Genomic DNA, 27,959 nt, shown 5'->3' on the forward strand with positions numbered 1-27,959 from the left:
TATTTTTCTGCCCTTTAGAGCAGATTCATGGATTCATTAGGTTGCTTTTTCCATTGTGGAACATACACTGTATACATGTTACGTAAACATGTGTAACTCCAGTAGTAACTCCCCTGAATTATTCTGTACACTGCTTGTACCGAGCTATGTTGCCAGATTTTTGCATCTGAAGAAATGTAGAATTTTATACATAAGGTTTCTGTGTGTTGTTTGTGTGAGATTGTTTCAGAGGTGGTAAATTGTCTATTTCTTGAATTCTAATCACTTAATTGTCTTATTTGTTGAATTCTAACCACTTTCTGGAGCTGTTCCATGCTTTAGGTAACAAGGGGCAGAGGGACAAGAGGTATTTTCTGTTTTAGACCACATATTATCAGTAGGTAGAGGTTTCAGGAGTAGGTGTCCAAGCCTTTTTTACCTATCTGCTTTTTAATTAGTGGGTTGGAGAAGGCAAACTCTCACATTTTCAGAGTCTCTTCAGTTTTTAAAACTTAAATTGACTGGTTGCTGCATCTAAATAATTCGAATGGAAAACAAAAAAAGCACATTCTTTCTGTTGCTAAGGCTAGGGGTCAGCTTCTCACTGAAAATTGTTCATTGAGATTTTTGTTTTGTCCTCAGGTGTGCATGATTAAACACTACCACTATAGCATGTTAGTGGTTCATATTCAATCTTGCTACTGAGCAAAGAAAAAGTTTCATTTCCTTGATTTGTCACTAGCAGTGAATGTTGTTAGAATTTGTTCTAGTTAGCATTATTTTGATTCTTTGCACAGTCTGTAAAAAAAAAAAAAAAAGCAAAACCTGTTTTCAAAAGATTCCACTTTCATTGAATCCACTCTGAATGTTGTATTTATGTTTCTAAAACTGAATATGGAGTTTTTAGCTAAGAAGTATAAACACTCTGTATTAGATCTAAGATTATACCCAGCAGACATTAACTGCAAACATAAATACTGCCTAATACTGTCTAGTACTTTTTCAAGATACAGGCTGTTCCAATGAAAATCAGCATTAAACCATATTCCTTTTTCAGCATTCCCTGATTAAGTCCACCTGAATTTGTTTGAATCATAAATCATAACTTTTTACAGGTTTTAGGTTCACAGCGATACGTGAGCATACAAAGGGATCCAAGATTTGTTCCCAAATGATGAATCTAAACCATAAATACAAATAAGAGGGGTTTTGTGTGTTCTTTTGGTTTTTTTTTGTGGGTTTTTTTTTTTTTTTTGTTTTGTTTTTGTATGTGCATGAGAACACTTAAAACTCATTTTGAAGGCTACCACCCAGGCTATATTTGCTTTTTGAATAGGGTAAACTTGTCCAGTTCGTGTGTTCACATCTGAAGGCTGATGAAGATGCCTTAAGTGTTGGCATGGTTGCTTTATTCAGCAGTCTCTAGTTCACTACAAGTGAATATTTTCAGATAGCATAAAGCATGTAATATTCATTTTAGAGAACAGAAGAGTTAAAGGTAGAAGAAATCACTTCGATATAAAGGCACAAGTTTCACATTCTGCTAACTTACTGTCTGCTTTTTCACTGGCAGGAATGAAAGGATGAAAGGACTGGCACAAATCACAAATAGCATGCTGTAATTGAAGGGTTACTTGCCATATTTCCTAAAAATCGAGTGGGTAGCTCACAAAAGCTGCTTTTGTTGGCCGTTTTTGTTATTATTTGTTTAATCTTTTTAAATGAAGAAAATGAAGAAAATATAAAACGGAGAAGTCATGTCAGCCTTAGGGCTGCAGGCCATTTGTTATTAAGAAAAACTCAGTGTTAGTAATGTGTTCATGTTCTGCTTTTATTCCTTGATCTTTGGGGCTCGTTATTTGAGCTCAGCAATGCACACCTGTCCTTTGGTTTGTATGTCAGTAGGTTATTAAGGCATGTCTTCTACCTGTGCTTGGAATACTGAGTAATCTCCTTTGTACAGACAAAGATGAGTTTGTCTGTGTGCATCTTTGGAGCAAAGCTTGAGAGACCAAGTGATTTTCTGTTTTACCTGATCTTTCATAGGAAAATTTTCTGGCTTTTCATAACAACTAAGATTCAATATTTTGGTTTTTTGTTTATTTGTTTTCATAGAATAGCTTAATTTTCTGTTTGCTTTGAGATAGTCATGAATAGAATTTAAGATGCATCCTCTCTTTTTTGAGATGATGACAAGAACAAAATTTTAATTCTTCAGTGTCACAACAGAATAAACGCCTGAGGGAGAAACTACTGCTATGGAGGACAGTTGTGTTTCAGAGCTCTTGGAAGTACTTCTTCTTTGTTTGCCCCAGCCCTCATTGCCCTGTAGTGCTAGTAATTATTACTCCTTTTTGAGGGTTGGATTTTTTTTTAGTCTTTATTGGAGTAACTACAAGGGAGTACTGTAGATATTTAAAATCTTGAATTTTATGGTGCTGGGCTCTAGTTTACAAAATATGAAAAAATCATAGAATCATAGAATGACAAGGTTGGAAAGGACCTACAAGATCATCCAGTCCAACCGTCCTCCCACTACCATTGCTACCACAAGCACTAAACCATATCTTGCAGCTCCTCATCCAGACGCCTCTTGAACACTGCCAGGGACGGCGACTCCACCACCTCCCTGGGCAGCCATTCCAGTCCTGACCACTCTCTGAGAGAAAAAGTTCTTCCTCATGTCCAACCTAAACCTCCTCTGGTACAGCTTGCAGCCATTTCCCTGGGTTCTGTTCGTTGCCTGGGAGAAGAGGCCAAACCCCTCCTCACCACAGCCTCCCTTCAGGAAGTTGTACAGTGCAATGCGGTCTCCCCTGAGCCTCCTCTCCTCCAGACTGAACAATCCCAGCTCCCTCAGCCGCTCCTCATAAGCCCTGTGCTCCAGACCCCTCACCAGTTTCGTTGCCCTTCTCTGCACACGTTCCAGGGCCTCAATGTCTTTCTTGCAGTGAGGGGCCCAAAACTGAACACAGCACTCGAGGTGCGGCCTCACCAGTGCTGAGTACAGGGGATGATGCTGCTGGCCACACTATTTCTAATGCAGGCCAGGATGCCGTTGGCCCTCTTGGCCACCTGGGCACACTGTCAGCTCATGTGCAGCTGAGCATCAACCAACACCCCCAGGTCCTTCTCTTCTCCACACTCATCCAGCCACTCATCCCCAAGCCTGTAACGCTGCATGGGGTTGTTGTGGCCAAAATGCATGACCCGACACTTGACCTTGTTGAACCTCATTGCATTCACCTCAACCCAGTGATCCAGCTTATCTGGATCCCTCTGAAGGGCCTCCCTGCCCTCAGGCAGATCAACACCACCTCCCAGCTTGGTGTCATCTGCAAACTTATTGAGTGTGCACTTAATCCCCTCATCTAGGTCATCAATAACGATATTAAACAGGATGGGCCCCAGTACCGAGCCCTGGGGGACAGCACTTGCAATGGGTTGCCAGCTGGACTCCATTCACCACTACCTGCTGGGCACGGCCCTGTGGCCAGTTCTTTACTGAGAGAAGAGTATACCTGTCCAGGACACAGGCAGCCAGTTTCCCTAGAAGAATACTGTGAGAGATCATGTCAGAGGCTTTGCTGAAGTCTAGGTATGCTACATCAGCAGCCTTTCCCTCATCTACCAGTCTGGTCACCCAGTCACAGAAGGAGATGAGGTTGGTCAAGCATGACCTGCCTTTCATCAACCTGTGCTGGCTGGGCCTAATCTCCCCCCACACACCGTGTGATCTCACCCAAGATGATTTGCTCCATAACCTTCCCTGGTACCGAGGTCAGGCTGACAGGCCTGTTGTTCCCCGGATCCTCCTTACGGCCCTTCTTGTAGCTGGGAGTCACATCAGCAAGCCTCCAATCCTCTGGGACCTCTCCAGATAACCAGGAATGCTGGTAGATGGCCGAGAGTGGCTCATCAGTCACCCCCGCCAGCTCTCTGAGCACCCATCATTCCCACCAATCATTTCAGAAGAGTTGTGCAGAGGTCTTGCAGCACAGGGGCATATCTCCATGGATGAATGCAGAAAGGCCCAGAATCCTCTGTCCTTGATTGGAGCTGGCCAGACAGCATACGACTGTGCCCAGCCTAATATACCCAGCCTCTCAGCAGGTTTTATTGGTGTGGGCACAGTGCTATGTGAACATAGCTGTATGACTTCTGAACTGGAGCTGGTTTGTGTGTCTGGCTAGCCTGGAATACGGTCTGACTGAGCTCATGTCTGAATGAATTATCTGTCTACATATGCCCGTTCTCTCCATTGTTAATGCCAAAGCTCAATTTCCACTGCAAAAAATGACTTGTCTCTTGAACTTCAGGGTTATGAAGGAGTTGACAACAGCTATCATAATATTGTCTGTAAGTGAAATGACATGCTTCAGCTTTTACTGCAGGATTTTCAGCATGATAGGTATGATATTTGAGACTTGGAATGTCTGAGAGAACTATATTTTCCTTAAGAAAAAAAAAATCAGAGTAATTGTTTCTTTTGTCTGCAAACTGTTAGTAAAGGCAGGGAGCGATTTGGGTTTACTAGAAAGGACAGATTTGGTTTTAAATGGAGGGAAGATGCCCTGTGCAGGTACGTGGTGCAGGAAGTGAGTTAAATCCCAGCTGAATCTGACCGTTAAAATGAAACGTTTGTTTTATATAGGTAACATCTTGAGCGCCTTTGCTTAGAGACTTTGTTTTTGTTTTATTTTGTTGGGCTTTAATGAAGGCAAGTGCCTCTGACTGGAATCGGGCTGTTTGCCAACAGTTTAATAGTTAACTTGCAGTTTATGCAAACACTTGGAACCTGCTTCTTGCCAGCTGGCTTCCTGGTACCTCGCTTTGATGTGTGCCTCGGGAAGACTGAAATGAGAGCTGTGTGCGCCTTGGGATACTTTTCAGACTACTGACTCAGAAACGTAAGTTGAGTCAATAGTGCAACCTGGTTCTGTCCAAAGAAGTGAAGGGAGGAAAAAGCTCATCTGGCATCTGTTGGTCCACTGGACTGAGATCTAAAATGAGCTGTATTCTCTTAAATTTAAGCTAAGCTGTCAGCTTCCATAACAAGTAAAGTTCTCTTTTCAGAGCCTACATATTAGCTTCTGGATGCTTTGGTTGGAAAGAAAGGAGCACATATGTTATTCATTCTGAATGATTATTACTGCTTACATGAACACATCTCATCTTAGTGCAGATATTTCAAACCAGTCTTGTTTCCTTCGCTGGACTTGAAAATTTGGGTTACATATGCATACTGAAACTAAACTTGCTGTATTCATTAGGCTGCTAAAAGAAGAGAGCAATTAAGAGTTTAATTAATTGAGTGTAATATTCTATGTTCTGGATATATATTTTTTTCTTTTGTTTTGTTTTTGTTTTACTTGCCTGCAGTCTTGGCAGAAAACTCCCTGTTGAGGCTAGAAGCAATGTACTTTTGGTGTAGGGAAGATATTAAGCTCTTTAAGAAGAAATAAATCCTGGAGCATCTCTGGCTTTTCTTCAGGTGGTTTTGGAGAATCATTTGATATCCCGTTGCTCTCCTAGTTCAGGGCTGTTGGAGTTATAAAGTGGAAGTGTTTCAAGGGCAGCTATTTCTTGCCTATTCAGTGATTCAGTTTCTCCAAGAATATCTTCATTTTGGGTCTAATACAATACCCTCTTTGGATGTACGTGTCTTGTTATTGCTAGAAATATTTATTGACTTTGTCCTCATCAAATGAAGTGGCTTTTCAAACTTTTCAAACTAGATACTCTTGGTGCTTCTTTCCTTTCATACGTGTTATTTTAAATAATTTTGTTTCTTTGTTTGGTGACAGGGCCATTGACTAGCTCTATACAAGGGTTATAATAATCAGAGATTTATTCTAAAGTTTTGTTGTTTCTCACTTAAAGACGTCAGAGATTCTTTGTGTATGGCATGCTCCACACATAACTGTGTTACAGCCTTTCAAACCATCCCATCAATTTTTATCAGTCTAACGTTTTCTTTCTCATTCTTCCTTGTTTTTTTTTTTGTTGTTTTTTTTTAAGGTCTACTAACTGTTATCCTTTCTCTCTTGGATCTTCATATAGTGGAATATGGTTAGAGGGTAACACCTCTCCACCGGTTGTGCTAAGACCAGTGTTGTGTATCATCAGCCAGCATTCAAGTGGTTGTGGGTGCCATTTGGTGTTATGAGTCTCATCTTCTAATCTGATGTTTGGCTTCTGCATGGCAAAAGCTATAAATTAAATAGTACAACTCTTCATATTTCACAGAATCATAGAATCATTAAGGTTGGAAAGACTGCTAAGATCATCTTAGTCCAGTCATCAACCCATCACCACCATACTGCTAAACCATGTCACTCAGTTTGGCATCTGCCCTTTTCTTGAACACCTCCGGGGATGGTGACTTCATCACTTCCCTTGGCAGACTGTTTCAATGCCTTACCACTCTTTCTGAGAAGAACTTTTTCCTGATATTCAACCTGGACTTCCCCTGGCGAGCTTGAAGCCATTAGCTCTTGTTCCTTCACTAGTTACACACGAAAAAAAGGCCAACTCCTACCATGCTACAACCTCCTTTCATGTAGTTGTAGTGACTGGCACTTTGATAGTAGTAGAAAAGATTAGGAGTAGCCTGTAAGATTATGATTTCTTTTAGGATGTCTTCATGTCTTCTGACTGGTATTATTAGGTCATCCTGAAATGCTTAAACTGTCTTCTTGAAAATGGTATGTTGAGTCTGAATTGTTTCCAAGAAGACAGTTGTTCATCTACGTCAATGCAGCTATTACCTGAAGACCTTTTTGGTAAGGTGGAAAGCAACTATGGAACTGAATTGAGCCAAGAGATTTTTTTTTGTCACTGTCCAGAAAACATTTCATTCCCTGGGAATAAAACATTGTAAAACAAAAATGCAGTAGTTATGACATAGAATGGGAAATATTGGTCTCAACTGTAGTTCAGCTTATTTCAGAATCTGAAATAACTATAAAGCAGGGATGTTATGGAGTAGCATATTACAATCATGCTTTGGGATGGTGTTGAAAGAAAGAAACTTTCCATTAATAAAGAGACAGTTAAGTGCATCTTTGGCCTTTAAGCTAACTGAGTTTTTGTGTATCATTCTAGAACAATTTTCCATTCAGAACATTCTAATCCTTTATACATAAAATTGTGCAAACAATATAAGAACGCTTGCTGAATGATATATTACCCATCTCACACTATTAACAAGCTTAGGAAAAAAATTGTTTATCTTGATAAACAGAAATGTGAACTTCCTCTTTTTAACCTAAACACTATCAAACTGAAAAATAACACGCTAGGCTTATTCCCAACAAAGGATATCCTCTCTTTCCCATGCACTGAGTGAAAGAAAGTAACTGCTTTTCACACATACACAGAAGAAAAGCACTGATCTGTGATAAGTGGGAAGCAATTTCTGATCTTCCTTTAAAATTTGTTGTAGATGGTGATGGTGCTACTGATGTAGTAGTTTAACATCATGAATGGATTATGAAGCATGAGTCCTGCTTACTGCTGCTATGAGTAACAGTATGATAGACATTTGTCCTCCTTTTTCTTTAATGAACAGCACCATCACAAGTAATTAAAAGGTGTAATCACTGAGAAGGAAGTTTTATGCTGTACTATGTTCTGTCAACATGTGGGTTTTTAAGCTTTTTTTATCAGAAAAGACAAAGGATATGATAATTCTCTGTGTAACTTCAACTGAAGATTACACTGTATTTTTGAAAGTGGAGGATCTCGTACCTTGTCTGTATTGTCGTCTGGCTGCATTACCAGTGAATCAGATGTGCTGAGTTATGACTTATTTACAGAAATAGTTTCAAAGTTGTAAGGATTTAAGATTTCTATCATGCAAACCTGATAGATGAATAGAACTAATCAAATGTATGGAAGCTAGCATTCAGAAACGTTTTGAAAGATATTTCCTACTCAGAGAAAATCATTTCCAAAGTTCCATAAAACTTATTACTGAAATTGTTCTCTGGAAAGAGTAGGTTGGTTTGTGTGAAGGTATCCTCATCTGTCTGGAGGAGCTGCACATTCCTAACAGGTAGCTGCTTTTCCTTTCCTGTATATTGTCTGGCAGACGCGGTATAAACACCCAGACCAGTTTGCTGCCAGATTTGCAAAGAGCCATTAAACTGCCATGATAGGGAATTATCAGAAACTCACATGCTCCTGGATTTCCAGTGGCTTGTCTGTTACATAAAGTAGTACAGCTGCACTTGCTACTAGTTCTTTACCTGTAGCTTTCCTTGAATGTCTGTAAAATGCAGGTCGTGCTCTGAAATGCAATAGTCAGTTTGGTTTTCGTGAGCTTAAAGATAATTATGTTGTAAAATTACTTGCTATCTGGCTTGTATTGCATGACTCCAGTTTTCCAGTCACAGAAGAGAGGCAAGTCACCATGCAGGGTGACAGTTGGAAAGCTTCCCGTTCCATCAGAGATCTTGCATTTCTAGCTTATTCTTAGTTCCTGCTTGGTTGTAATGTAGGTTGCAGTCAGCAGCATAAAATCAAAGTGATAGTTTTCAAGCTTTATCCATTGTTGGCCCATGGCCTTAGTACTAGTGACTGATGCTGTTACATTTTGTGATGCACATTTTTGATAATGTCGAAACAAGCAGAACTTGTGTGGAAGTTCTTTCCTGATATAGCTGACATATCCAGGGCAATTAAGAATTCTCTCACCTTCCTTATCTGTTTCCCTACCATCACACCTGAAAATAAAGGGTGAGAGTGGTGGTGCTCTTGGAAAGTTTGGAGAAGTGTTAATTTGTTTTCTGTGGTGGGAAAGTGCTTAAAGAAAGTCATGTTTTCTAATGACTTAGGGAAGCCATTCTCTTACCTTGAGCTTTGTTTGATTAGTTGACTTAAAATGAAAGTAGTGGGTTCTTGTGCTTCAAGTTTTTCCTTATTTTCTGTCATCTAATCTTCGCAGCTCTGTATGTCTAGAGAGCTGAAAAAATGAATAAGGAATTTGGAAAATAGAAAAGACCATAGCAATACTGTCTAGGATTTATCTTTTCTGTATGTCAGCATGTCAGAACATGATAGGGATACTGATGAAAGCATTAGACTCTTTAATTCTTAATGCCACTGGTGGTGATTGATTTAAGAAGTATCCCTTTTTCTTCCTGTCTTGTGAGAAAGGGAATTAATCTACTGATTTTCTTTAGTTGTGACAGTAATGTTCTGTCTTTGCTGAAAAATTATTTGCTATCCCTATTTTGGCACTTTGTTCTCAACATTACAAGGAACAGGACCATTGCCTTCTTCAGAATGTGGTAGCTTCTGTGAGAAGACAGTTTAATGAGAGCAGGCCTGTGACTGGTAAGCAACTGATATCTGCCAGCTGGGAGGATCTGAGATTAATAAAAACAAATACACCATCTACAAAGCCAAACTATGTAGGATTAGAAAAAGAAGTCGTTGCTATCTATTAGAAGAGGTGTGCAAGTTCCTGTAGCAGTTCTTGCTTAACTCTAGAAAGATCTTAAAAGAGCAACATTTTCTTTAACGTGCTCTGCTAAGGAGCAAAACCTCCAAGTGCTCATTTGGCAGCTCCCATAGCATAGTGAAAGGTAGAAAAAGCAACCTCCCTCAGATTTATGAATCTGCCAAAAATGTCTGGATGTGCTGGAGTTATAGTGAGAGAAAAAGCCAATTCATTGTATAGTTCATTGACATTTATGAGTGTATGGGCTTAAAACCAAATGCAATGCTGTTGTCAGGAGCAAAGAGGAAAAAGAAAAGAGCTTTTCAATTTCTTAGTCATAGCTGTGCTCCAGTGAGCTACTTGTTGGCCCTGGAAGTTAGTTGTTGTAAAAGAATCAAATCCATATGATAATGTAAAGTGAAAGAAGACATGAAATGAAAAATGAAAGCAGGTAAATGAAAGATAATTCATTTGGAATCTATTGTCAAAATCCATTTAATTTAGAGAATTAAAGAATTTTACTCATAAATTAAATGGGATTACTTCAGAGATTGAAAGGGCACAACTGGAGCTGGTTGTGGAGCGTTTATAGGGGAAAAGCAGAATAGAAAGGAATGGCAGGATGATATTGAAAATTGTGAATTGTTTGGAGGACATTGGTGTCTGTGGGACAGGTACTGTATATGGAAATGTAGACAGAAACATAACAAGGTAACGTCACCCCAGGGCTCTTCTCTAACAAAGGCCCATCTCATGGCTTCCCCAAAGTATGTGGCCTCTGCACACCGAAACCCTAAGTGAGAAATAAGAATGGAGAGATGGAGGCTATCGCGTGTACAAGCCAGAAATAGTGCAGCTGGGTTTTGGGAGTTACCGGTGTGGTTGATGTAACCATGAGGGGTAACAGGGTACAGCAAGGTATTGTTTTTCCTCTTCCCTTTTCGATGCCTATGATGGAAACTTTTCAAAATTATTACATATTGAGATCTGTCTAATACTTAAAATTAGAGAACAAAACATTAAAAAAAGTACTCTTAAAATGAATAGTAATTAATTACTCATGTAATTGCATTAATTAAACCTGGCTATGCAATTAGGGAGCTAATTACGTTGAAAACACAATTGCACATTTCAATCACTGCCCACACCCTGGAGATCGCCCAGTTTTTCTCCTCCCTCATGAGACCTTCTCTAATCTCCCTCTCCTGTTGACTAGCATAATTGGAGCAATGTGTGCACACGTAGATGTGCATTTGCTTTCTCCAGCAAATAGTTACAAATTTAAAATGATTATGGTGCTTTATGAAATGTGTGTGTGTGCATACGTGTGTATGTAGATCAAAAATGTATGTATGTGTCCGACAGGTAAGATATGCGTGTGAAAGCATTGAGTCATGTGTATAAAGTATATTTAATTTAGAAAAGAATTTTCTGTGTTTAACTGCTTGAAGGCATTTTTTTATTTTAATGAGAACAGTGCAGTTGGAGGTCTTCCTTGGGTCACGGTGTCCCAGGCTGTTTTATCACAGGCGGTCAGATTGTATCATCTTGTCCATAAATATGTCACATTTCATCTTAAGATCAGTTGTGATTCTTCCTATTATCTCCACGCATTTTCTGATGTTTAGCTAAGTTGGCAGTGTTACTGTGATAGCTTTGCATGTATTTGTTCTTAGTGCTTCACAACTCATCCTGGTGGCTTTTCACTGTCTGTGTTACGCTTTGCATTCGTGTGTGCTGAGCATGATTACCTGAAGCTTTACAAGATGTCTCTGCTGTATTAGTATCCCTGTCCTATCCTAATACAGTGGCTTTATGATTGTGCTATTGATTTGTGGTCAGATAGTATCATTTTTGCCTATTCTGTTCTTTGCATCTGGTAGTGATTGGCTGTAAATGTCATTCAATTTGCAGCTTTGTAGTTTTCGGGGAGTTTGTCATTCGTACATTTCTCAGGCATTTTCCCACTCCATGTGGCAGTCACTGGTGAAAATATTCAATAGCTTCACTTGTAACCTCCTTTCTGTGCAGTAATTAGCATAAACTGTTTCTCATTAGCCAGTCCGTATCCTGCCTTATAGCTATTAAAATTATCATCTAACTGGTAATCCTGCACAATACACTGTGCCCGGTTACAGATCTGCTATTTCTGTTGTAATTGACATTATTCAAATAGAATGGCAATGAATGCTGTCACTACAGGGGAATATTTTTGCTGCCTCATAAAGGTCGTACAGTCTGAACTTCAACATCCATAAAGGATGGATGAACAATTTGAAGATTTTTGAAAGGAGGTTTTACTTCTGCAGTATGTCATGAAAAATAGTGATTTATTTTCATACTTACTTGTAACTTTGTAATTTTATGTGTTCCTGTGGGTATGGCATGGTGCAGCATCACAGTGCTAGTATCTGTGAAGCTGTAAGGTGCTGTCCTGTAGAGCTAAGGCGGAGACTCTGGAAGCACTTAAGCGTTTTGTTGAACGATGTCCACATGCACACTGTTAGTTTTCCAGAGGGAATTTAGGCAGTTTAGACTTGACAAATTCAATTTAATTATTTAAAATCTGATCTCTGCTTCTTATAAACACCTTTGCATGTTTTTAATTGTTAAAATACATAAATAAAATTTGGGAGGACTCTCTGATATTTGACTCAACGCATTTCTGATATCTCATGTCTGATAGCTGAAGAGATAGCTGTCTTGTATGTATTATTCCTGGAATTCACTGTTTAATGTCTTAAAAAGTAGATTTTGGAACCTGTTCTGACCATCTGAGGAAAGTCCAACTGCTGAGTTCTCTTCTGTGGATTTGGTACCTTAAATCATAGCATTGTTTGAGTTGGATGGGACCCTGAAAGGCCATCTGGTCCAACTCCCCTGCAATGAACAGGGACACCCACAGCTCCATCAGCTGCTCGGAGCCCCGAGCTTGGGTGTCTCCATCAATGGGGCATCCACCACCTCTCTGGGCAGCCTGTGCCAGTGCCTCACCACCCTTATTGTAAAAAACTTATTTCTTATATCCAGTGTAAATCTCCCCTGCTTTAGTTTGAAACCATTTCCCCTTCTCCTATCACAACAGATCCTTATAAAGAATCTGTCCCCTTCTCACAGCTTTTCTGTAGAAACTGAAAGGCCACTCTCAGGTGTCCCTGGACCCTTCTCTTCTCCAGGCTGAACAGCCCCACCTCTCTCAGCCTGTCTTTGAAGGAGAGGTGTTCCATCCCTTGAATCATTTTTGTGGCTCTCCTCTGGATGCACTTCAGCAGGTCTACATCTCTCCTGTATTCCACATCTGGATGTAGTACTCCAGGTGAGGCCTCACCAGCGCAGAGCAGAGGGGCAGGATCACCTCCCTCAATCTGTTGGTGGGTCTTCAAGCAGATTCTTGTGTGCACGTATGTTGGTTTGTGCATTTGAAGTTGATTAATATAAATCTCATGACATCTGACTGTAGAAGCTGCTGAGCATCTTGGGCTGCTTATAGGTTGAGTGAATTGCACATTTAAAATTGTTAGGATTAGACCTGTTCTTTTGGTGTCATGTTGTCACGTGGCATTTAAAAGTGTGCAAGTGCTGTCTGGTGCTCCAAACTGAAGATAAGGAGCATCTGTTGTGGGCTAAGAGTAGCACCTAGTGTATCCTCATGTTCATTAATTGCAGGGAAGATACAGAATGGTGCTCAAGGAATAGGCATGGCCCTGAGTACAGTACAGCGCTATGCAGAGCTGCACCATGCAAGGCACATGGTGGTACAGGATGGTTGAATTGTCTTGTAAAATAGAACTGTGTTCTCTGAAGCTATTTTATAGTATTTTCAAAATGTTTGTCAACTTGTTTTTATCTTCCTGTTCTTGGCAGTTTGGCCTTGCCCTGGGAACAGCTTGTAAACTCAGATGAGTTGAATGCTATGTTATTTGTCATATTTTGTTTTCCGTGTTTACACAGGGAAAAAAAAAAGACATTCTAATGTATACTAATAAAAATTTGGCATTAGATGGTCTGGTGCTAATAATATTAGTTAAAAGCTTGTATCTTTGCTTCATGTGGTTTTGTACAGCACATCAAAGGCAAGTCACCTGTAGCATCCATGTTGAATGAGGGCTGCAGCGAGAAATCTCTGTGGTCAGTGTGCCCTGCTCTGTGTCTCCTGCTCAGGAGAAGGGGTGCCTTGTGGCCTTGCCCAGCAACAGAGGATTCCCAGGCCTTGATCACATCTTGTTTGGAATCCTTTCAGGAGGAAGGAGGGAAAGCAGGAAGCAGTCTGCCTGTGTCGCTGCCAGCTGGCTCAGCCTACAGCCTGGGCTGCTGTGTTAATAGGCAAAAATAGTTTCAAAGATGGTCTTTTTCACTTTCACTGGAAATCAGTGGAGATTGTTTCAAGAAGTGGTAATTCTGCTGAAAATGGAGTAATAATGAACATATTAAAAATACTGTTTTGCTCACATCATTGGTGATGATGTCTGGTTTTCCTAGCCTAAGAAATATTTGAGCAAAAGCCAGGTTTAGACGTGCACTCGTTTAATAAGGATTTTCCCATTAGCTGTATACTTTTCTGATACTCACAGAGAAACCTATCTGATAGTTCATAAAACTGTGAAGTTGAGGCTGTGGAGCCCAGCTTTTCCACGTGTGCTGCTGCACAGACAGAAACCAGTGACCTGGTACAGGGGAAAAGTTGCATTCCTGAATCTTGTCTTAACGTAACCTGGTTTCCATAATGTGCACAGTTATACTGCTGTGGTTTTATTTTATTTATTTACTGTTTTCCCCTAAAACTTACACTCCTGCAAAATACTATACTGCAGGCTTTTAAGTTCCAGCTTTGACTGCTGCTGTTCCAATACGGAGTGGATCTATAGCTGAAGAGCAGATAAACTTTTTTCCGTGATTTCTGAAGCTTGTGCGTTAGTTTTTCTTTTAAAGATTTACACCAGTCAAGATCACATGTGGGGATTACCCTAATTGGTTACAGTTGTCTAAATTCTAATGAGTAATATGTGGTGTGTAATGCTTGAACAGATAAGTGCCATGCAAATGGCAGTGATGAAAAAAGTTTACTGAAGTGATAGTGATCTTTACATAGTGTGTCAGCAAGATGGAATGAAGGGAAACTCTTTATTTAACTGGAGAGTCGAGGAGTCTCAACTCTCACTGCTAAAAATCATGAGCACAGAAACTTAGATTTGATTACAGAAGTTATGTTTAGTTAGTATAGTTTAAAGGAGATTTCCCTATTCTAGTCATGTTTTGTTGATATGGTAATGAAGAAATGACTACTGATTTATTCAGTGGCATGAAAAATAGTGGGACATTTTATATTTCTAGACTTCTAATTGATATAAAAAATTGGCATTTATATTTAGAAGTGAATTTGAGAGGAAATAACAGAAACCTACATGGAAAATCTGCAGTGTTGACACAAAACTGATCTGAAAATTGTATGATGTTTAAGCTGTTACAAGATCAAAAGTGGGAGTTTGGCTAATACTTTAACGAGTGGAAACTTTCTTGTCAGTGACATCTCAGGGCTTTCCCTGTAAGCTCTTTCTAATTGGACTAAAATATACAGCCAATAAATAAACGAATGAATGAATGAATAAAATTGGGTGTTACAGTTCTCATCTAAAGACAAATCATGCGAGATAAAAGGCAGTGGTATTGCAGAGTATTATTGTCCAGAGCTTTAGTCTAGAATATCAGTAGATTGTTATGGTCTAGAATACAAGCTTACAATTTTTGTCTATAGTTGTCTTCAAAGATCTGTATAGACTTGTACTAGTCTATTTCTAGTAGAAGACTACTACAGTACATGTAGTACATGCCTACTGATTGCCTTCTCTTGTTAGGGAAACCATGTTGTATATACGTGTGTGAGTGTGTGTGTGGAGTTTTTCATGTGAATTTTTAGTAAACAAAATGGAAGTCTCATTCAGAGTCCTTCTCTAGGAGATAACTGATTTCTTTATGTTCTAAAATACCATCTGATTTGCTCTAGAGAAAAAAATGTAGTGTTGGATTTTTCCATTCAGCTAGCTTAGCTACTAAAATAACAATATTGGAACAGCTGAATATGCCTGTGTGTATCAAGATAGAGTGGAATTTCAATCAGAACAGCAGGAGGGAAAAGTGAAGGGAGATAATGATTAACTTGGGAAGTTGGGGAAGCATATATGGAAAAGTAAGTTGATGGTGCCACATAATATTGTTCAAATAATTCCTTTGCCTCATGGCGGAAATATGCAAGTTTTGTTTTTCAGTATTCCCCATTATTTTTCACACAGTCTGAATTTTCCTTGAATAAAAGTGCATTAAATATACCTGTGGTGTTCTGTTTTAATTGAAGTAAATAGGGCAGAATAGGATTTGACATGATTATGTAGTGAAGTAATGAGTTTACGATCCAGCTGTGCTTTACAGATTAGCTGATACCTACTGCCCTTAGTTACCTTCTCAATTGTATTTGTAACGTTGAGCTCTGAGCTTTTAATAAATTACTTGGTCAGACTAGGATCACGTGGAACACTTTAGGTCTCTATATTGTTGATCTCAAATAAATGACCTCTGTTAAATTAACACATAATCAGTTGTACTCCTTATTGAGAATGCATGCAGTAGGTTTACCTGCTGTTGTTCTTAAGGTTTATTTGACTTCAGAGGGATTCATTTATTACAGCAAAGTAGCTGAGAATGTAACTGTAGGCTTTTGTGTGTGTGTGTGTGTGTGTGTGTGTGCGTGTAAAAATATGCAGTTTTATAACTATAATATCCACAGGTTTTGGGACCTGCCCCTAAATGGTGTTCTTTCTTGGACAACTTGACTGAAGAGCTGGAAGAGAACCCAGAGAGCACAGTTTATGATGACTACAAATTTGTAACCAGAAAAGACCTTGAAAATTTAGGTAAAACATTTGAATCTCCTTGTTAGTTGATATCTTTGCTCAGGTTTTTTTGTTCGCCTTGTTTGTTTGTTTGTTTACCATTTACACATTTATAAGTTTTGTAGTTCGTATGTGACCTATCAGTGAGAAATGTTGGGGAACCATTCAAAATTCATTGGCAGTAGTTTCTTCCAGTCATCTTGGTTATTAATTTAGCAGACTGATGACCTTTTGTTCTTTGGTTTGTTATAAAAGATTTCTTTTTTCTCGGTTTTGAATTTCTAAGAAGATACGTGGAAGGAAAATTTGAAAACTCTTGAAGTATTTTGGTTCTTACTCTCAGGTTAAGGCCTGGGGTGATAGTTTTATGATCTGTTATGGTACTGTATTTCTTTCACCATGTTGATTCTTCAAAGATAGTGACCTAAGGCAAAATTCTCTGAATCAAAACGTCTCTATGCCACAGTAAAAAAAGTGATTGTCAAACATGTATAGACTTTCTGTTAAAAAATCTCTTAGTTTTTCTTTATAAAGTGGCTATGGTTTGCAGTGCTTGTAGGCATCTTTAAAAAGCATAACATGTAAGAAATACTGATTCTGATGCTCTGAAGTAGCTTAGATTTCTTGCTGTCTGGTTTTTTTTGTTGTTGTTTAACTTAGTCTTGATGTACTGGGTGTGACTGTTAGAGATTGATGCATCGCGTCAGCAGTTCTTGTTTGTCTTGAACTGAGTAAGTGAAGTGGCTAGCTCAGAATAGTTCTTTATCCATGAAAGCTCTTTGAAATCCTCTGCAATTTTTTCCCAGGCCTTGCTCATCTCATTGGATCATCATTGCTCAGAGCATATATGCATGGTTTTTTCATGGACATAAGGCTTTACCATAAGGTAAAAGAGGATGATGCTTGTAAACTTTCACTATTAACAATAAAATATGTTTCTCCCCACAAACAGGACTGCATCCTGTATTAATGATGTTCTTTTTACTTTCTTCTGCTTAATCAAAGGCAAAAATGATGGCCAACCCTTTTGCTTATGAAGAATACAGAAGAGAGAAAATAAGACAGAAAATAGAAGAAACACGTGCACAGAGAGTTCAGCTGAAGGTAAATGAATATGCTTCTGAAAACATATTCATAGAGTGATGTATTCCTAAGTGTATCTTAGAGGTGTAATTACTTAGGACTTGATTTTGTTTATCATCAGAAACAAAAAGTAAACTTAGCTTTAATTTATCAAACTTTTGATTGGAGCCATAAAATTCTTATGCATATCAATCCCACAGATGAGTGACTCTGCTGCTTGAGCAGATAACCTGGTGATAAAACTTGTTGTTTCTGCTTGTCTTTACCCTAAACGCCTTATTTCATTAAAATGTGTACTCTGAAAGGAGATATATAAACACAATACTGTTTTCTATATCAGTATTCTATTTATACCAGCATTCCATGTATATTCTTTAGAAACTTCCCAAGGTCAATAAAGAGCTTGCCCTCAAACTGATTGAAGAAGAAGGAGAGGAACAACAGGCTACTAGAAAAAGGAAACAAAAGGTGAGCGTCTGTTTTAGGTGCTTCTCTAATCTGGAATGCAGAAATGGTAATGCTTACAGTTACTGACTTGCTGTTTTCTGCCCAAAAGATTCAAAAATCCATTCTTTCTTGTCTCATAAATAACTTACTCTACTGGGTGACTGTAAGATTGACTTCTATAACTAAAGAGCTAGAAAGGCCCTTCAGTAACATTGTCATCTATATTGCAAATTTTGAAATACCTGCCGTTGAAGATGATAATAAGCTTTGTAGGGGTCCAGAGGCTAGTTGAATACAAAATCAATACCACAGTTACTCAATTAAAAAGAAAAAAAAAAAAGCATTTTTTTTCATTTGTTAGTATTTTGGTGGTAACCGTGACAAGATAGATGTAATGGGTATAAACGAGGAGCAGGAGGCTGCCTGAAGTTGTATTTCAATATAATTGCCTTTCTTTCTTTATAAAATGTAGTCAACTGTATATAAAGTAGCTAAAATAGCTCATTCTTATGCAACAGAAAATTTTACTGATGTTGAAGTAATCCATTTTTATCCTGGAATCAGCATAAAGGAAAAAAGTCATTAATGTTTAGTTTCTAATGGGAGCAGATGGCACAGCAGAAGTTTGTCTTATCAGCCTCTTTATATTAGCAGAGTTCAGGTTCTTTATATAGGTAGCATTTTATAGGTGCTCATTCTCACAGGTGTGCTGCATTCACAGCAGGCAGGTATTAGCTTTGTGTGGCATGTAATGAAACCAGTTGATATAGTGGGAAGTATGAACTGCTGAAAAAGTGGGTGGTATTAAAACCTTAAATTTCAGCTTTCTAAGCCTGTGTTGAAATGAGTACCTTATGTGGGGGGTGATTTGCCCAGGAACACATTGCATCTTTACATAGATTAAAAAGAGTACATAAAGATGCATGTTCTGATTATTTGTGACTGTGGGACTGATTGAATTTTCAGCTTCCAAATTAAACTGCAGGTCATACTTTTGCAACAACTTCCACATTTGAAATTTACACTTGTTTTCTCTATCCTTTTTCCCCACTTGATAGATAAAAATGAAAATCTAGTGCTAGTGTGGGTTGAATGGGAAATAAGTTTGGTGATATTAAAAGATAAGCTTTTATTGTAAAATGTGTGTATTTATTGATTTGAAACAATGACAGCCAGTATTTGTATGAGCTGAAGTTGTAATTTGATCTGTTCTTAATTCACCTCATTTACACTGGGTTCATATTTTTTTTTTTCTTCAGCATGAATGAAACTGCTTTTTTCTTTCCATATGTGAGGACAGTGAAGAAATTGTCATAAGATGTATAGAAATACTTTTATGTATTTACAGTAAAACAGCAGTAGCATTGCATAAAGAAGTGTTTACCCTGATGATTTTTTTTTTGTGTTGTAAAGTCATTCTCATCCAGGCAGAATATTTGTACTCAGCGGTACTGCTGATTAGTCAATAGATACCAGCATGTCTCCACACTATCTGGCTGAATGTATGAGAAACATTGATTCAGAAATACCAGTAATTGTGTATTCAAGGTGTCTGTAGTGTGCATAAAAGCCTGTCCTGCCTACAGGAAGCTTAGAATGATATTTATTTGATGTTTGTGAAAGTAATAGAATACATAACGATATAACGAAAAATTTCAATTTATATGACCTGGAAGGACAAAATAACTGACACATACTGCTTTTGAACTTTGCTTAATTGAAAAGGTGTGACATATTTTTACCAATGTCCGTTTTGGAATTTTATAACTAACTGATGCTTCGTTTCTTTTCCAGAATCTGCCTAGCCTTCTCAAAGATGATCGTTTTAAGGTCATGTTTGAGAATCCTGATTTCCAGGTAGATGAGCAGAGTGAAGAATTTAGGCTACTTAACCCACTTGTTTCTAAGATAAGTGAGAAAAGAAAGAAGAAACTTAAGCTCTTACAGGAGCAGGAAGCAAGAGAACAGGTAAAATATTCTCTTTTTGGACTGGGAAAAAGCAGTATTTTTCTTTGTTTCAGATTTTCAGATTTTTCATCCTGAAAGAAGGAAGCAATGCAAGTCTCTCTTATCAGCTGCACTACGTAGATGTGATTGATAATATTATCCTAATTTTCAGATGTATGCCTACATCAATGTAGGTTTGAAGGACATACGATGTGTAGGCAGAGATAATTTTATTATTTTTCAGTGCTGCATTAGCTGATAGTGCTTTCATTCAAATTGTGTCTCTCTTCAACTATATCTGTGTAAAATCTGTCAGTCTAATTGCAGGAATGGTTCGAAAAGAAAATTAGTTGATGATTACTTATTTTATACTATTTTTGTCTGCAGGAAGAGGAGGAAGAACCAGAAGGAAAACCAAGTGATGCAGAAAGTTCTGAGAGTTCAGATGATGAAAAAGGTTGGGTTGAAGAGGTCAGGAAACAGCGCAAGCTTCTGCGCCAAGAGGAAAAAGTAAAGCGGCAGGAAAGGCTCAAGGAGGATCAGCAAACATTACTAAAACCTCAGTTTTTTGAGATTAAAGAAGGAGAGGAATTCAGAAGCTTCAAAGACTCTGCCAAAAAACAGAAGTTAATGAAGTAAGACAAATGTTCCTACTTTAACAGCGGAGGGTGAAAGATTCTCAAATATTTCTCTATGACACAAGCCAGTGGCATTTTCATTAGTTAGCATGATAGCCTTGGAAGCACTAATAAAGCCACATCTGGTGATTCAGGGATATGACTTAGGGGGGCACAGTCGTTGAAAGCTCTGTTTTGTTCTTAAACAAATACAACATTTCAAGTATGCCAGAGAGACAATGTGAATGAGATGAGTAAGAGGTTAATATTCTCAGCCAGATTTGAGGATCCATTACTCATTGTTGGCAAAGTGCTGCTCACACAAATAATAGCAGTTATGTCTCTGAGACTGGTTATATTTCTCCACTGGTGTCAGTATGAGATTGACAGTCTGAATGTAAAATACTGCCTATAGAATGCTCTGAAAGGCTTGGGAATGCTGCACGATTAGTCCCTATCTGAAGTAGGTTCCAGATTGTAAAAGAAAAAATTGTGCTGTGTAAAGGGCGCACTTATCTTTTAGATTCACGAAGACTTGGCTTGGAGGTGCTTAATGATGCCTGTAAATCTCACTGATATTTTTTCTCAGAAGTGAGTTTAGGCCTTTGGAAGATGAGGTTTAGTAGCCTTTTATTATTTGAAGAGCAGACTCTAATATTAAAACACTGAGGGACAATAGTTTCAAAGTTCTCGCAGTGCATTGGATGCAGGGCAGAATTTTAAGTAGTGTTGGAAACATGCTGTTGGTGTAGATGGATCTTGTAATTGCCATTACTTTTTTTTTACTTCGAATGGAATAATACATTCAAAGAAAAAAAGAAAGAATAATATAGGGATGTTTTTTTTATGTCATGAATAACTGCCAATGCAGCTTAGATGCGTCATGATAGCCATCTTCTGGAGATATGTAAAGAAACACGTGATAAAAATACAGCCTTTCCCTTAACCAAACAAATTTTTAACTGGAATTGTCTTATAAAAAGTGTGACGTGAAAGGAGCCCGAAACAAATGGTCGAAGTGGTCAAGTGGCCTTGTGTTCTCTTTGTCACTGAAATAGTTCCTTTTTAAGGCAGGATGGCTGCAGCCTGCTTGCCTGCTGTTGTTTCACACAAATTTAGTTATGACCTCTAAGTGAAATTTCCAAGGACTCTCAAATTGAAATATTAAGAGTTCGTTTTGCTCAAAATATGGGACACTTGAACGTGAAAAAGCATACTGCAATTTAGGCAAGTAAGCCAAGACAGCTTTAGAGAAGAGAAACGTTTAGAAAAAAGTGTTTTTAAAGAGTGTGACACAGAATGAGGTGAAATCTTTAATCTGTAGTTTAGGGGAAGAAAAATTCTTGCTTCAGCTAGGAAAAAATGAAATCAAATACCAGAGTCCTGTCCAGGAGATGGAGGAATATCAGTGATGTCATAAACCATGGAAAGATTTATGAAAGACTGCTTGAGGGATGAGAGAATCTGCCTTAAGTCTCGCTGTTAGTTCCATGCAGAATATTTTTTGAGGGGTGACGTGTCATTAGGGTTGCTCGGGTTACATGCACTCTCTGCACTAGATTCACAGATGAGACTTGACTTTTTTGGGGTTTTTCTGCCTAAGCAAGAAGTGATCCCATTTGTGTTCATCTAGGCATTGTTCTGACAGTGTGAGCTCAGTGTTCCTCAAATTCAGGGAGCAAACTTTAAAATTACAGCCGGTTATACTGATATGATTACAGAATCCTAATGATTTAGTCTGTGTTGTGACCTAACTTGTTTGGTAAGCATTTTTACACAGCTGAATTTTATGAAAAATACTTAAATGTGTTTTCTGCTGGCCTTCCTCAGTGATAATAGTCAGCATAAAAATAATTAATTCAGCTAGTGTGCTGAAAATTGGAAGGACTGTAGTGGCATGTACAGTCTGGTGGGGCTGGCATGTTTGTCTTTGATTTGATTTATTCAAGCTATGGAATGATGGTCTGTGACCAATATAATTAAGCGCCTTAATACCTTCGCTACGCACTTAATGGCTAGGTGTTCTTTTTTCTCTAATCATATAATGTTCTACCTGAGGAAACAGTTTATGGCTTACATAAAACTGGGTGTTTCTTTTGACATGCTCCTGACTCAGCAGGGCTCCAAGCCCAACTTCTGAAGTGGTGGTGCATACTATAAATTTCTTAGCAGACCAGCAGTCCATGCAGCGCTCTGTGCAGGAAAGCTGCCAAACTTATTTGCGATCATAACAAATACCTTGTCTCAAATCTGTCTACATTTCTCTTCCCCCTTTTGTGTTCTTGTGCTTACATACGAAAACCTGCTGAACATATTAGTAAAGATGCAGAATTTTTCTTTGTTTACTTAACATATAATTTCCTTGCACAGCAACTTGAAAGGAATACATAAAAGGAGAGAGGGTTGTTTTTAATCAGGGTCTGCAAAGCTTTTTTGATTTTCTTGATATCCCTTCAGAATGGTTGTCATTGAAGTTGTAGCCCACAAAAATGACAAACTGAAGTAATCCTATTCAGTCAAGTATAGATCAGTGCAGGAAAGTCAACAAAAGCCAACAAATATAGCTGGCTTTCCTAAGCATTGCTTAAGTGCAATAGCAGGAAAAGTCGTGAGAGACTCTTCTCCGTTGTTTTGTAAAGAGGAAAAGAAGCACCTGGTCAGTTTTAATTTAACCACAAGGCAGGAGAGATTGCTTTTGATAACATTCTTAATGTATCAATGGAATCTATTTGTTGAGAATGATTTTAAAGAGCTCCTAGCAGTGCTAAGCTTGCGTGTATCGGTGTGTGTGATTCACTGTCACTTGGGATCCATGCATTTTCAGATAAATACGGCCATATCTGTGCTTACTCAGTAAAATCCCAAACTTAAAGCCTTTCCTCCTTTCAGTTTTTCTCCTGACTGAAGCAGTGTCTGGGCAGTCATGCCAAATAATTGCTGGGTAGAAGCCATATTTCTCCAACTCGTTTTCAAAGGGGAGAAAAGTGGAACTTCGCTTGGATGTAGAAATCCCACCACAATGTCAGTGACTGATCTTCTGCCATAGTTAGCTCTAAGGCTTAGCTTGTCTTCCTGATTTGCCCAGATGGAACAAGTTTTTACATGTAGGCAATGAAAAATATACTACAGAAAAAGACATACAATCAAAGTACCTAGTCATGAGAAATAAAGTAATTCTCGACAGTAATTTTTCACTGTTAATCTGAAGAGACTGTTGCATAAATGGCTTATTAACCAAAATTCTGCAGACTTCAGAGGCTCTGTGTGTAGAGCACACTGTGTGAGTCTTTCATCCATAGAAAATCCATTGACTTTGGTGGCTGCTACTCGTGTGTATTTTTATGATGATTTATTTTCCACCTTCTACTTCAGGGAAGTGTGTGGCACTGCTGTGGGGTCAGGTTCTCTCTTCAGTTCTCAGACCCACTTGTCTGTGTGTCTTCTACTTGCAAAACTTCAGTTATACTGTTGTGGGACACAGTGTCTGAATAATCATTTCTAATTGGATTATTTAGCTGTTGATGGTGAAGTGATGATTCTTTCTCTGATTAATTCTAACATATAGTCAAGATTAATTCCTTCAGAAGTGTTTCTTAAGCTAGGAATTCTAAGATACCAGCTAAACTGGATCAATCTTTCCTTAAGTATTTTTGTGTGCGTGCTCTGTTACTGCAGCTGAATATACCTGACTTCTTCTAAAATGTCTTGGAAGAGTATAGCAATAGTGGGGTGTGGTCTCCTTCTCAGCTGGAGGCCTGATGCTTTTTTTAGAAGAAAAGACAATGAGCTTTTCAGTAGAAACATTGTTTAAATTTATGTAAGCAGTATCTGGAGGGAGTAATTGGAACTTGTATTTCTTCTCTGTTCATTGGTGATTTAATTTTTAGACATATGGCATTGAAGGGTTGAAGGGCTTCAGGGAGACTAAGATTCATTTTGACTGCGTTACTGGAAGTTCTCATGGTAAGAAGATGGCAAGAGACTAATGTTAATTGTTCTCTGCAGGAAAACTCTCGGAGATCGTTTAAAGCTTGAAGAAAAACTTGGCACACTCAACGTATCTGATACGACAGTGGGCAGCAAACAGGCTACGTTCAAATTAAAGAAGGTGAGATATACATAGATACGTATGATTACATTTAAGAGATGCAGAAGGTATCTCTAGGTTTAGCATGAAGGAACAGGAGCTTTAAATCGGTCAAACACATGTCCCTCTTCATCCCTTCATGTGCTGCCAGTGCTTCTGCTTCTCACCAAGAGAATGAAAGCCTCCGGTAGTGCTCTGTGTGTTTATACCCTTATATGCCAGGAAGCACTCGTAAAATCTTACGTTCCAGTGGAAAATACTGGCTTCCATATTTTAGTAGTTTATTTGCAGAGATATGTCATCAAAAGCTTGTGACCTTAGCTGACATCAGAGCCAGGACTAATCAGATTTTGGTTTGCAGGTCCTGGCACAGTTGGGATGCTGGTGACGGGCTTTCTCCTGACTGATAATGCTGCTGGGTCTCAGCATGATTAAAACAGGGCTCCCGTCCACTTTTATCATTGAACTTGTGTGACGCAGATCATGAGAATGAGCTCTGATCTTGTGTTTGCCAAATTCCATTTGAAGTGTGTGGTTGACTGCTGCCCATCTGCCTTTCCTAAAGGGTTTTTCTTTCCTATCTTGAGGAATTTTGTAGGTCACAGACAGCTGATTATTAAATAGTGCAGTTATAATGGAACGTGTGTGCGTCTGCTACTCCTGCTGCTTAGGTTTGGGGGTCTTTTTTGCTAGAACCAAAGACACATTCAGAAAGCTGAAGATTGGCATTCCATATTAATTGATAATTTTCCAGCTGATAAAATGTACTTCAGTTAAAAATGAAAAAAAAAATTTCTTCAAGTAAGGTTTTTTTCTTTCCAAATATATTTCTTAGCAGCTGTCAAATATTCTTCTCATCAGTAAAACTACCATTACAAAAAAAAAAAAAAAAAGATCAAACTGATCACTTTGTCTATGCCTGAATAAATTTTTAAAAAGCCAAATTTATGGAGGTATTTCTACATTACTTCCTTTACTTGTTCATTTACTGCTTCATCTGCTTTCAATTCTTGTATTTCTGGAATTTAAAGTCTGTTGATGTCTAAATCGGCCACAGATTCCTCTGCAGAATAACCATTTTACCAACTGCTGTAACTGATACGTCAGTGTCTTGCAGCTGTGTAAAAAGCCTTTCTGGGGCTTCTAAAGCACAGTTTTTTTCATAGCCACTTTAAATTAGAAAAGGCTGAGTCACATCGTTTCTTGCAATTGTTGGTAAACAATAAACTTTGTGAAGATTTGGATTCGATCAGATATGCAATAGCTTTGAGTTTTTTAATTCATTGCTGATCATGTACATCAACTGTTAACTGATGTGGCTTTAGTGAAATACAGAAGTTGTGCTTGTTTGTATTTAAAAGATTTTAAAAGTCTAATTAAAAGAAAAAAATTGTCTACATCAAGTGTTGGGAAATAGGGAGAGCTAGGAAGAAGTCCTTGCAGTGTGCTTTGTTTTGATGCTCCTTTTTAGGCCTGAGCAATTCTATGATTCTGTGATAAAGAGAAGCCAAAAGAGAATTCTGTATTACTCTGATCAGCAGCTTCTTGTTTGTGATGCCCCGACCTTAACTTGCAGGAGTATATAGGAGTAAGTAGAAAGGTTTAGCAGGAAAGAGTTGTGCTTCCATGAGACTGATATCATTTGACCTTGTAAGTCAGTGGGATTGGGGCTGTTGTGCTGTAGTCAAGCCTGCAGATGTTCAGCTGCCCCTGGCAGATTCAGCAATGAAATTTTGCCATTGATATTTTGCAGTTTAGTTTTCAGGGGATTTTAATTGGTTCCTACATTGTGAAGTTCTGTTCTGTTTTGTTTTTTCAATTTCAGTGTGCTATATCACTGCAAATTAATATTAAAAACACATTCTAAATTGCTCAAGTATTTACAGTAGTATTGGACATACTTTTTTTTTTTTCTTTTTTTTAATGGGGGGTTCAGGGAAAAATGGGCTGATGTGTTGTTAATTACAGAATTACAGAAGTGTTGTTAATTACAGAATTATTGATGCCGTGGGGATGCAGCTGTTTGAGTTACCGTAACTCTAGCAGTGTTAATGCAGCTAACCTGTGCTGCTGTTGAAATCACTCTAATTGCTGAAGAATTTTATAACATGGACACTTGCCTGAGCATGGGTAGTTCAAGTCTGCTAGTTCCAGTTCATGCTTATTTTCAAGACAAGCACTCAGGCTTCCCAATAAAATAGACATTTATGGCCGTAACAGCATTTCCCTCTGTATATTATGCAAGTTAACTCCTTTTGGTACAATTTTGATGAAGAGGAAAAACATTCACAGGTGCAGAGATTTTTGTTTATTGTCATGTTTAAAATGATTCTAGAATTGTCTACAATGTAGCAAACACTTTCATGAAATTCTAAGACCACATTTTATAAAACCTCTTTGTTTCAGTAAAATTAAGTAAATTAGGATAAGATAATATGGGACCATTTCTGGGAACGTTTCCAGATTTCCCTAGGGGATTTCTGACTTGATATGTAAGTATTTGAACAATGATGTGGTTCATAATTTTACAAGAACTTGAGGGTTTGTTGTTTGTTTATTATTTTTTTTTTTACCTTTTAACATTCTAGACCGAGCACCAGAAGAAACAGCAGGAGGCTGAGAAGCAACATCGTCAAGAGAGGAAAGCTCTCAGGCGCTCTGCTAGTCATCTCAAGAGCAAACATGGAAGGGGACAACGGCTTCATTGATTTATGTTATCTTTTTAAGAAACTTTTTATTTTTAATTTGAAAGAGGGGCTTTGCAGTACCAGTGCATTTGTATTTTGTTTTATTGATGAGCAGAAACCAGAACTTGTAAACTCTGTCTTAGTTATTGAAAAGTTAATGAAAGTGTAAGTATTGTCCAAGGGACGTGGTGCATATGGTATGTTATGAACTCCAGAGCAAACTGTATTTGTGCAGAAATCACCAGCAAGCGGTTATTGTGTAACCCTGTATGTTTTCTGTATAAGAGTTTATGTATACAATGAGGCTGACTGTCTTTAATTTAAGAAAACTGGTTTTGCTTTCTGAAGTCTTTCTTTATGACTTTTTAGATACACAATCGGGAGAAAATTATTTTGTCTAAAAACTTTGCTCTATAAGAGCACAACAATTTTTTTTTCTTTTATGCTTCTTCTTGTATGACGTAACAACTATGTTTTTCAGAAATTGGCTTTGTCTCTTATGTTCTGGGTTGCCTGTGTGTCCAAGAGGAGGTAAAAATGATTGCTGTGAGAGCAACTGAGAATGGCAAATTGAGATTTCATTGAGTCATTCTATAAGCAGGATTCTCTTTCCACACTCATGTACAAAAGAGAATTGGAGAAGAATAGTCAAGTTAAATTTTGTGAGCATTGCATTTAATCAGAAATGGTTTGATATGTTTTGGTAAGCAAGCCATTATTCAAAGTAGGTCAAATAGTGTGTATTTGCATACAAGGCATATTAAGGCCGCACAAGTAACC

At 38.2% G+C, this 27,959-nt stretch overlaps 1 protein-coding gene across 1 annotated transcript in view; it reads left to right on the forward strand.

Annotated features, from left to right (window-relative positions):
• Positions 1–27,479, forward strand: part of NOL10 (nucleolar protein 10) — a 46,375-nt gene extending 18,896 nt beyond the window's left edge. Inside the window, exons 14-21 of the mRNA XM_042815286.1 lie at positions 16,206–16,332; positions 17,118–17,197; positions 17,317–17,415; positions 17,773–17,862; positions 19,636–19,809; positions 20,176–20,423; positions 24,411–24,513; positions 27,081–27,479. Coding sequence (XP_042671220.1) covers positions 16,206–16,332; positions 17,118–17,197; positions 17,317–17,415; positions 17,773–17,862; positions 19,636–19,809; positions 20,176–20,423; positions 24,411–24,513; positions 27,081–27,200 — 1,041 coding nt within the window. The 3' untranslated portion in view covers positions 27,201–27,479. The remainder of the gene's footprint in view (positions 1–16,205; positions 16,333–17,117; positions 17,198–17,316; positions 17,416–17,772; positions 17,863–19,635; positions 19,810–20,175; positions 20,424–24,410; positions 24,514–27,080) is intronic.
• Positions 27,480–27,959: the final 480 nt, after the last annotated feature.

The sequence above is a fragment of the Centrocercus urophasianus genome, unplaced genomic scaffold (assembly GCF_019232065.1).
Source record: "Centrocercus urophasianus isolate 14NV4802_14NV808 unplaced genomic scaffold, USGS_Curo_1.0 seq_10, whole genome shotgun sequence".
Taxonomy (NCBI): Eukaryota; Metazoa; Chordata; class Aves; order Galliformes; family Phasianidae; genus Centrocercus; species Centrocercus urophasianus.